At 36.6% G+C, this 11,474-nt stretch overlaps 1 protein-coding gene and 1 long non-coding RNA gene across 13 annotated transcripts in view; both read left to right on the forward strand.

Annotated features, from left to right (window-relative positions):
• The window catches only part of LOC111439400, a 9,195-nt gene extending 2,763 nt beyond the window's left edge, over window positions 1-6,432 (forward strand). For 5 of the 12 annotated variants that reach the window (XM_023077095.1, XM_023077093.1, XM_023077094.1 and 2 more), the window contains 6 exons: window positions 1,233-1,338; window positions 2,728-2,910; window positions 4,013-4,477; window positions 4,664-4,750; window positions 4,837-4,901; window positions 6,050-6,432. In XM_023077095.1, coding sequence (XP_022932863.1) covers window positions 1,233-1,338; window positions 2,728-2,910; window positions 4,013-4,477; window positions 4,664-4,750; window positions 4,837-4,898 — 903 coding nt within the window. In that variant the 3' untranslated portion in view covers window positions 4,899-4,901; window positions 6,050-6,432. Of the gene's footprint in view, window positions 1-1,232; window positions 1,339-2,727; window positions 2,911-4,012; window positions 4,478-4,663; window positions 4,751-4,836; window positions 4,902-5,015; window positions 5,161-5,926; window positions 6,012-6,049 lie in introns of those variants that run through there. The other 7 variants (XM_023077096.1, XM_023077101.1, XM_023077102.1 and 4 more) reach the window with 7 other exon arrangements.
• A 284-nt stretch (window positions 6,433-6,716) lies between these two features.
• LOC111439404 lies at window positions 6,717-9,242 on the forward strand. The gene is made up of 2 exons (XR_002709796.1): window positions 6,717-8,965; window positions 9,048-9,242. It is a non-coding gene; the product is annotated as an uncharacterized LOC111439404 (long non-coding RNA).
• The last annotated feature ends 2,232 nt before the right edge of the window (window positions 9,243-11,474 follow it).

The following is an 11,474-nucleotide window of genomic DNA, read 5'->3' on the forward strand; positions in this document are numbered from 1 at the left end:
TTTTTTTTTTTTTTTTTTTTTTTTTTTTTTTTTTTTTTTTTTTTTTTTTTTTTTGAATTGGAGTAATTTCTAGTAATGACCCAAACCCCGCCGCTAGCAGATATTGTTCTCTTTGGGCTTTCCCTTCTAGGCTTCCCCTCAAGGTTTTAAAACACATTTAATAGAGAGAGGTTTCCACACCCTTATAAAGAATGTTTCGTTCTCCTCCCCAACCGATGTGTGATCTCGCAATCCACCCCCTTTTGGGGCCAAGCGTCCTCGCTGGCGCTCTTCCCTTCTCCAATTGATGTAGGACTCCCCAATCCACCCCCCTTTGAGGCCAATGTCCTTGTTGGCACACCGCCTCGTGTCTAACCCCCTTCGAGGCTCAGCATCTTCTCTGGCACATTGTCCGGTGTTTGGCTCTAATACCAATTGTAACGGCCTAAGTCTACCGCTAGCAGATATTGTCCTCTTTGGGCTTTTCCTTCTAAGCTTCCCCTCAAGGTTTTAAAACGTGTCTACTAGGGAGAGGTTTCCACACCCTTATAAAAAATGCTTCATTCTCCTCTCCAACCGATGTGGGATCTCACATTTCCTGTATTTTGTTTTGAACTCCTTTTGTCCAACTTCTTTTTTCCTTTTTTTTTGGTATGCTCTTTCATATATATATATATATATATATATTCATTTTTCAACGAAAGCTTGGTTTCTTACCGCAAAAAAAATCCCTTTCTAGATTGGGTTGTGGGTGTTTTCATATGAGATATTTTTATTTCTGTACATGCCAGCATGGCCACTCAGTTGAAACATCATGTCAGCCATGCATGGAGCATGGAATGAAGCTTGAATAATCTTTTTAGGCAAGTTGTCCATGTCTGTCAGTTAGGAAATGGATATCCCAAAACTCTCACAGTTTTGAAAAACTAGAGGATTGGATTTTTCGTTTTATCTTCATAGACATGTCAAAAGAATATTAGAGAAGTAGAATAACTTGGAATGAAAAATTCTATGCTTGTATATAAAGCGTATAATTGCAGACATTTTGATTTTGAAATCTCATCATGTAGGATATTGAACTATTTTGTTTGAACATATCATACCATTAGCTATAGGTTATTGATTTCTCACATGTTATGTAATTTAACCTTTTTTATATTTTCTGTATCATCACTCTAATGAATGACGCGCTGGCCAATGTGCATTAGTTCCAGGTGACTAATCTCATCCAGTTATCCATGTTCTTCTTTTAGGTGCGAAGTCTTATAGAGCGATGCCTTCAGCTTGATATGAACCGAAAAGAAGTTGTGGAAACACTTCTGAATCATGAAAAAATTGACCCCGGTTTCACAGAACATGGTAATTATGTATTCAATTTTTATTTTCTGGCATATTAATGCTTTCTTGACTTCCTATAAAAAAAAAAATGCTTACTTGTTTTCTGGTTTTTTACTCTGTAGCTGATAGATTTATGATTTGTATCATAGGTTTGGTTTTTTTATTTTTATTTAACTAGTAAAATATTATGCTAATTTGTTTTTCCATCCTCTCACGAAACTCTTGTTTGCCAATTCACGCGTTAATCTGACTGCAATAAGAACCCTCGGTATAAAAATTAAAACCCTATGTTCATGTGTTCTTTTCATATGAATGATCGTATAAGGAGTTTCGATAGTATTGTGATTGGGCATTTAGAAGTTGATGATAGAGCTCTCATTCAGTCATCTATGTTGGCTATTATAAATGATCATGGACGAACAAGGTTAATAACTAGGAAATCGAGATAGACAAGTAGCTCACCATTGCAGCATAATTTATTTATTTATTTTTACAAAGATGCACAAACTCGTCTTATTGATACTTGAAATTTACAAACTAAAGACTCCCTTTTAGGAGGAAATCTAGGAAAGCCCCCAAAGCAGAAAACTCCCAAAACTTAATCCAATATGTAATAAGATTACAAGAATGCTCCCCCAACAAAAAATGCTCTTATAAAACGAGTGATTGCAATAATCGTACGGCATGGCAAATCCAATAAGCCATATGGAACTTTATTTTGAAATCAAATCAAACACACATCACCACCACTACCACCACCACAACACATTTAACCCATACTGATTTCGAGATTCGAATCTGCAACGTGTTGAAATGGATAAATTCTACCCAACCAAACGAGCCAATGGAAATTTATCATACCAGAACTTTGTTTTTTTAAAAACATTTGTTCATTTCTTTCAAATCAAATGCCCCAAACCACATACTTAACAATATGGAGCCACAAGTTTCTTGCCTTCCTAATCATGGCCAAGTAGGTTGAAGATATTGCTTTAAGCCCTGAAATCACATGTGCAAGAACTTGGGAAGTTCTGATACAAAGCTTCCAAAAAATTCTTTCTGTACGAATAATGGAAGAACAAGTGATGGATATCTTCATCCCCTAAAGACATAATTAACGGTAATTCGGATTCAAGGGCCAACATGATACAGTCAATGAAAGGATGGTTTTTCAGATACACACAGGCAAAAAAAAAAAAAAAGGAAGAAGAAGAAGAAGAAGATTGTATATCTCCGATCCATGGTTAATTAGTGGATATAACATACTATATACTATACGTAAGGTCTTATGTACCAGGTCATAACATCTATACCATTGAGATTAAACTGCAGATTGTAAACACTTTTACTACCTCTTTTTAATGTTGTATGTTAACTTCATCAATTGTAGTCTAAACCTTTTGCTTCCAGTGTGGCAGAAGCTTGAAGAGGAGAATCAAGAATTCTTCAATGCATATTATCTGAGATTGATGATGAAAAGCCAGATTATTGAATTCAACCGGTTGCTTGAACAGCAAGCAAGAATGATGCACCAGATACATCCTTGTGCGGTTACTGCATTATCTAGTTCTAATGGATCCCACGTCCAACCTAGTAAGGCCGCTTTTCTCCCTGCTGGAAGCTTGATCTCATTTGTTACTTGTTGCGTTGCTACATATTGGATGTTAAAATAGCTTTCTATTGACTGAAGATAATTATATTCTGTATGTTTTTGCCAATACCTGAGCTGTAAGTAAAGCCAGATTCTGTCTGATGCAAGTTTGGTCATCTTTGAAAAATTTGGAATGAAAAAAACAGTAGGATTTTCTCAGTGTCGGAAAAGGATTGTAGTGTGGTTAGTATTAACGCCTTTTTGTTTCAATTTAGTCAGGGCTCTCTGGTTGGAGTTCTTGTTATTATGTTTAATCCTAGGTTTATCCAAATTGGAGGGGTTTATAACTCTTTTGGCTTTTGTCGGCTTTTACCATTATTATGAGATCCCACATCGGTCGGAGAGGGAAATGACGCATTCCTTATAAGGGTGTGGAAACCTCTCCCTAACAGACGCGTTTTAAACCTTGAGGGAAACCCAGGGAAAGCCCAAAGAGGAGAATTTCTGCTAGTGGTGGGCTTGGGCTGTTATAAATGGTATCAGAGCCAGGCATCACAGCCAGCGAGAACGCTAGGCCCCGAAAATGGTTGATTGTGAGTTCCCACATTGGTTGGAGAGGGGAACAAAGCATTCCTTATAAGGGTGTGGAAACCTTTCCCTAACAGACGCGTTTTAAATTCTTAAGGGAAAGTCCAAAGAGGACAATATCCACTAGCGATGGGGGTAGGTTTTAGGCTGTTACAATCATTTTCCTTTCTGAACACAGACTCCTTTTATTAGAATGAAATAGCTAGCTATGGTCACCACCTCAGCAATCCTCCCAAAATTTTATATTGTTCCCTGATTCAAGCTTGAGTTTGTGGCAATTTCAAGACACTTTCTCCATTTATAATAGAACTCCATGGTTGTTGACATCTTATAACCTCCTCCATTCCTCTTCATTCTTGCTATCCATAATCGTACACTTTTATCCGTTCTCATTTCATTTATTCAACACACCCTGAGACGAGGCATTTCAACTGAATGCATGTGGTAGTTAACTTTACAGTATTTATGTACATCAATCATTGACTACTTGATTGATTTAGTACTTTGTTTGAACAGTACACCAGAACTGCTACGCACCAGAGCATACAGGACCTGCTTTGAAACAAGATGACACAGACCACCCTGTTGGTGTCAGCTTAGGCAATGTTTATACTAATGGTACCCAACCTGTTCACTCAACTATTCACACCACCGTGGATTTGCCTTCTCATGCCAGAAATGATGCTGCACCTCAGAGTTCAAATGTGGGTTTGTTTCAAGGAATGAATGGAGGAATTATCAAAGTAGAAACTGGATATTCAAACAGTCCTCCGTACATGTTTGGAACAGAGGACAATGTCCTTGATGCACGTCAATCAATTGGGAACGCGTCGGTTGCATCGTTTGCTAGTGTTGATTCCAACACATCATCCTTCAATGAATCACTTCTTGATACGGATCCCTCTTCATTTGGGTTCATTAATCAAATTACTAGGAATTTTAGTCTCTCAGATCTGACAGCAGACTTTTCTCAGGGGTCAGGTATCTTTTTCACTCCCTATGCTGATGTAATTTAGAATATATTATAGTCTCTTAATTTTAAGTTCTAAGAGATCAAGAAGATTCCTAAAGAAAAGAAATCAAACTTTTTCCCTTTTGTTAAGCTTCGCCTTTTTCATGTCAACAAGATGTATTCTAAGTTATAATAACATGACTTTGAACTGCCAGATATACTAGAGAGCTATGCCAGATGCCCCCTTTTACCAACAGAGGCTGATAACATCATTGATACTCATGAGAATGGAGACCGTCTTGGTAATGAGTTTTCTGTATCTGTTGACCCTAGCTTGTTGTAAGATTCGACAGGTGCTTACTGACTTAAAATTTCTTCGCATTTAAAGATAGTAAAAGGTTGGACAATGTATCAGAAAGCTTGAGCTTCGAAGATTCAAGACACAATTAGCTGGTAAGTTATCTGTGCTTAAGCGAATATTTTAAATGTATGCTTTTCTTTGATCGTTCTTCCTAGAAGAATTAAGACCAACTATACACACTCATGGCATATTCTTTTTCTTTCAAGTTGGTGCACTGAAATTGTGGGGGGTGCCCATCGATTCTTCAATATGATGCAATTATGAAAGCACTTCAGTTTGGATTCCAATTCCTCTTTATAAGAATCGGTTGGAGAGAAGAACGAAACATTCCTTATAAGGGCGTGAAAATCTCTCTCTAGTGGACGTGTTTTAAAACCTTGAGGAGAAGTCCAAAAGGTAAAGCCCAAAGAGGATAATATCGACTAGCGGTAGGCTTAGACTGTTACAAATGGTATCAAAGCCAGACACCGGGCGATGTACCAGCGAGGACGCTGGCCCTCAAGGGGGTGGATTGTGAAATCCCACATCAGTTGGAGAGGGGAACGGAGCATTCCTTATAAGGGTGTGGAAATCTCTCGCTAGTGAACGCATTTTAAAATTGTGAGGGGAAGCTCAGAAGTGAAAGCCCAAAGAGGACAGTATCGGCTAGCGGTGAGCTTGGGTTGTTACAGTTTAGCCTTTAAACTCAAGTTTGTATCTAAAACTCTATAAAATATGTAATAGGTTTTTTTAACTTTCAATTGTATCTAATAGGTACCTGAAGTTAGACAAATGTTTAACAAATTTCTAAACTTTAAATTAAGAACTTTTGAAAATTAGAATTTTTTTTTTTTAGATATAGAATTGAATTGTATGTCTAATAGAACCCTAATCTTTCAATTTTATAATTTTTAAGGTCTATGAATTTTAAAAATGTCAATAAGCTGAGGACTTATTAGATACAAAATTGAAAATTTAAAGATCTGTCTAACAAAAAAAAACTAATAATTGAATGGCATATTAATCCCTCCTAAAGTTCTGAAATTGACAGCTACCTAAAACTTAAAGTACTAACATGTAAAATACTATCATGGCTCTTATGAAATGCCATTATGTAACCATTTTTACTGACATTCAGAGAATGGACGCTGCTTCTTGATGAACTTTTAAGCAGTTGTCTATGATAAAAGACACATGGGTTTGCTAGCAACCTGATAACTGACGCATCAAATATCATCATTTTTTTGCTATACTTGTGCAAATCAGATGATTGTACATACTGGAGAGGCATTCAGATTGGCGCCGGATACGGGATTCTCGTTTCGAACACAGGCCCCAGATTACCTTAGCAGGTTAGCATGTAGAATGAAAATAATGCATCACAGTGATTCTGAAAACAATTTTAGCCTTCAAGTGATTTGAGTCTGAAACTGATCTTTAATGTTTGATGTTTTGCTCGATGATTACGGTACTGGAAGTGATTGTAATGATGTGATGATTATGATGAGTGTAGATTGTAAGAGTGAAATACTGAATGTTGGTTAGGTTGACCTTTGTGATTCACTGCCAACGAAGGTGGCTTCACTGTATTTTCTTTGATTAAAGAAGCCAGTTGAGGTGAGTTTATGCCTGGTAAGCATCAAATTCTGAGTTTATGAGTTTAAATACATTGGGCCGGGTATACAAAATAACTTAAACCATCGAATACAATGATCTGATGGTTATGATGAGCGTAGATTGTAAGAGTTAAATTCAATTATTTTGATATTGTTCTCTTTGGACTTTCTCTCTCGGGCTTCCCCTCAAGGCTTTAAAACACGTCTGCTAGGGGAGATTTCCACACCCTTATAAAGGGTCTTTTGTTCTCCTTCCCAACCAATGGAGGACATCACAATTTCTCTCTTCTATTTACACATTTGGGTAAGTTTTTTTTTTTTTTTTTCTCTTCGGTCGATCCTGTCAATGTTTTTTTTTTTTTTTTGTTATTTACATATGTTTTTTCATAGATAATTTTCTTCAATAAGACCAATATAAAAATAATTATACACGAGTATGAAATCGTGTTTAAACAGAACATAGTTACACATGATTTTCTAGTCATTTTCGTCCATGGCATATTTGATTTTGCCCTAAAATTGTTTTTCTTAAAAGGTTGTACCAGTCTTCTACGTCTTTTGCATTTATGATTTTCAATTTAGCCTTCTATTGTCTTGTTTATACTTTTGATCTAACACTCGAGTTTAGGCGAGAAGTTTTATATTTGATTTTTCCTTTTAAAGTCAAACTTACATAATTTTGTTATAAGCCTTAGTCTGACTTGTTTTGCCCAACCCTTGGACCCGCATGTGACTTAGTGTAGAGCCTACAACCCGATCCATCCTCTTGACACGTCTTACCTGGGAGTGCCAAGTGTCAATACGAGATAATTTTGTAGAATTTCACGCCTGGAAAGGGTCGAATGCGTGAATCAATAGTTGCCACGTGTCTCTCTAAGGGTGTGCATATCCTTCACCCAGGTGCGTTTGTATTCGCTCGTGGGGAGCTCTTTTGGCTCATGAAAGCGTCTATGTTGCGTATGAGTCGTGTTTTGTCTCGTACTAACACTAATTTTACTTGAATTAGGGCCTCCTAAAGAATTTTTAGAAATTTTGGAGCCTTTTAACATGCATAAAACTAGCTCAAGAAGGCATGTGTCATTCAAGTAAGCAACCACACGGACTCTAGGCAAGTAATACATATAGGGATCGCTAGGACGTCCTAGCATGCCAGTATTTTTTTCCTTAAATGGATCGAAATTGCATATTAAAAACTTTGGAAGCACGTTTTTGGATGAGTATGTACCCTATGTATTTTATGAAAATAAAATTACTACTATGCCCTAGATTGAGATTTTCAAGAAACATGTTTTATATTTTATGTAATGCTAGAGAGAGAAGATGCATAACAAGAATACGAGTTAGGAAACATGGACAAGTAAGTTAGTAACAGGTAAGAAATTACCAAAATGCTGTTATGATAAAATTTGTGATGAATATTGTTTTATATGCTTTCCACTGTATTAGAAAGGTGCATGGGCTATTGTCCTTTGTGCTTCGGGCGAGGTGGATGTTATATCCTCATTGAGCTTGTTTGCTTGTTTGTTTGTTTGTTTGCATGAATATTTTAATTAATGTTTTTCAGAGTTTTAGGTGATTGATAGGATATCTCCCTAATCATCTTCTACGAATATCGAGACTATATAAACAATGCTCTGGGTGATTGATAAGGTAATTTCTCTAGCAAAGCATGCACAAGAGGGTCGAGCTAAGATTAGGGCGTGATAGGTAGAGTAGATTCAATATTAATTTGCGTCAGTATGTTTTCAGTAGACCTTGAACCCCCAGGATTGAGAGCGATAAAAGGTTTAGACCTGTGTGCACCCCGAGATTTGATTAGTCTCGAGAAGCTAACCTCGAACATCCTAAAAGTGAGAGATTAGATTTAAACTACCTAGACGCCTAAATAACTTAGTAAACCTCCATGGCATTCAAAACTGACAAAGGTAGCTCTTCAAGCCACTAGTAGCATATGCAGTATCATCAGTTTAACATTTGATAACCGTATCATGGATGAGACTACTTATATTTGTGTGACCTAATAGTTCAGTTGGATAACCGTGAAAATTCATCCAATGATGGGACATGGATCACTCTTCTAATGCAGATCCATCTTATGGTGGGACGTGGATCACACGAATAATGCAGATCCATCTTATGGTGGGACATGGATCACACAGGTAGTCGTTGGAGCTGGCACGCACAGGGAGTCACTCTCCTGACTTTGGGTGACTATATGTTGTGGATGAGTTCATTAGCTAACTTTCCAGAGATGACGGTATACTAACACACACAATATTGTCCCCACTAGATAGAGAGTTCTACGAGGTAGTGCCTCAACTCCAGACGCTGGTTATATACTGGCTAGACAAAGAAAGCTACCTAAATCAAATAACAAAAGAGCAATTCGCCACAGAGATGGGACTTGTCGCTTGGCCGACCTGTGACATCAGAAAAGGGTGAACCACCTCCTTCGAACCCATAGTGAATCTATGAGGAGGTAAAGTACCACTTGGAAGTTCGAGGCTCCCTAGATGCTCAGATGGTAGTAGGAACTAGGCCCGAACTTCCTAGAGTCCAAAGTAAAGCCCATGAATACCTAATAGGATAAAGTAGATTGCTTACTAAGTATTTTTATAATCACCCTTTTTCCTTCTTTTGTAGGTGTTCGCAGATTGCTAGTCGAGGTGGAGAAGCATTCGAGAGCTGTGCAGTCACAGAGGGGGTCGTTTTAGAGTACTAGTCCACTTTTGTATTTGAGAGCAATCCAGTTCATTCCATGCATCTAAGTTTAGTTTATCTGAGAATCGAGTTAGAATATTTATTAAGTAGTGTATTCTATAGAAGATAGTCATTGGATTACATTAAGGGACTAACCCAAGAATTAAAGGTAAAACGACAAAAATGCCCCTACAATTTTCTTAAGATATTTTATCGTCCAAACAACCTCCAAATAACTACTTAAAGAAAATGACTAAACTACCCCTAAACGTCCTTAATAAGGATTCATAATTGGCCTAAGAACCTCAAAGAACATGTTATGAACTCTATAAGGACGTAAGCAAGTTATTTTGACAAGCTCACATGTTCATTGCTTATGACTATGGATTATGGCTTAAGAACTCATGATAAGACTTAAAATGACCTTTGGAGCTAGAACCCGTTAAGCCCACCATAACCTAAGAACATGAAGATATAAAATGTTATGAGTAACTCGTGCATGATATTAAAAGGATTATAACATGTTTGGGCTATGAACCAAGACTCAAGTGGGAAGAGATGAAAATATCCCTAATGACCTTATAAGAATTCATAAACCCCAAGAGATACGTTATGACGTGTATGATATTATGGTCGTGAGAATGATGTGTCGACATGAATAAAATATTTATGCTTACTTTAGGGCAACGAACTCTAAGCATGCCATGAAGTTAGGGCGTGGTACAAATATGCATTACACACCCCATGCCCTAAAGTTACCATGACCTCTAAAATTGCAAGGTAATACTCTAACCATATCCTAAGTGACTCTTCATGTCACGATCCAAGGGTCACTTAGGTAAAAGCTTGAAAACTTAAAAGATAAATGGTAAAACGACGGTAAATTTTTTTTTGGCTTTAAGACAAAATATAAATGTATTTTATTTAAAACTCTAAAATAGAGTTTAAACACATTGGGTGGTAAAAAAGCAACTTCAAACATTAAAAGGTTAAAACACGGCGTGGCTTTGTGTGGCACCGACTCCAAATCACTTTCATCCTCGACCATTTCCTTCATGTCATTTGAAAAATATGAATGAGTACAAAGACCCAGTAAGTAGCCTACTTGTAAGCTTTAATTATGTCTTTGGTGGATGCTAGGGTACTACACTCTTTCTTGTCGTGTTCTTGTTTTTGTCTCGAGAACTTAGATCCTTACGTTATGTTCTTGAGTTCTCAATTCTTATCTTTGCTTTAACCTGAGTACCTTGGTCCTAGGTTCTGTTCTTGAACGTAGTTCTGATTTAAGAACCTTGGTTTTAAGGTGCTAGGTTCCTAAATCTGGAAACTTGGGTCTTAATCCTTGTTCTAGTTCATATACTTAGTTCTTGTTCTTAATTCCTATCCTTGTCCTTAGTTCTTGTTCTTGGTTCTTATTTCTCGAGTGAACTTGGGGCTTACATAGTTCTACTCTAGGACATGGATATGTGGGGTAAACCTACTTGACTTGATTCATTACCTTAAGGTATCATATTATTACTTTAATATCAAAGGCTACCTAAAACTTACTTGAATCGTGGCCTTAAGATAGCGTATTGATTACTTGAAAAATAAAGGCTATCTAATGCTTATCTTGAGGTAGCATTATGATTACTTGAAAATCAAGAACTAATCTTGAATTCATCTTGATTCAGGGTAACCTCGTGATAACTTGAAAATCAAGGGCTATCCTAAAGCTTTTCTTGACGTAGTATTCTAATTACTTGAAAGCTAATCTTGAGCTCATCTTGATTTAGGGTAGCTTCCTGATTACTTGAAAATCAAGAGTTATCCTAGAGCTTAGTTAATTTCCTTAACTTAAGGTAGTTTCGTGATTACTTTAAAATCAATGGCTAACCCTAAGTGTAACATAAAGTTTATAGCACACCCTGATCATGGTACTTAATAACATTCAAAACCCTAAAATGAATACAAGTCATGATCCATTCTAAGCCCATTGGCCACAACTTCATTTATAGATGAAACTTGCACCGCCTTTGATCGTTCTAGAATTAGAACGAATTTTAACTTAAATTTTTTAGCTAGTTCATAAAAAAAATATCCACTTTGATGATGATGAGGGTGCTATAGACTTTGGTTTTGAATATCAATTATTAGATCTAAGAAACCTCAAGTTTTCGTAAACATACTCAAATTTCCAGCTCAATCTAACCGTTGGACCTTAAGATATGGGTTAATTATGAAATTGAATTTGCAACAAAAGGAGTATTTTCATACCTTAGAACCTTATGGACATTTTTGTAATTTTCTGTTTTTAAAATTTTATTTTTAAAAATAAACTTTTTCTAAAATTTCTTTACCCTTATTTGGTCTTTTTTTTTTTTTTTTTTT

Source organism: Cucurbita moschata, unplaced genomic scaffold (genome assembly GCF_002738365.1).
Source record: "Cucurbita moschata cultivar Rifu unplaced genomic scaffold, Cmos_1.0 Cmo_Scf00093, whole genome shotgun sequence".
In the NCBI taxonomy this organism is placed as follows: domain Eukaryota; kingdom Viridiplantae; phylum Streptophyta; class Magnoliopsida; order Cucurbitales; family Cucurbitaceae; genus Cucurbita; species Cucurbita moschata.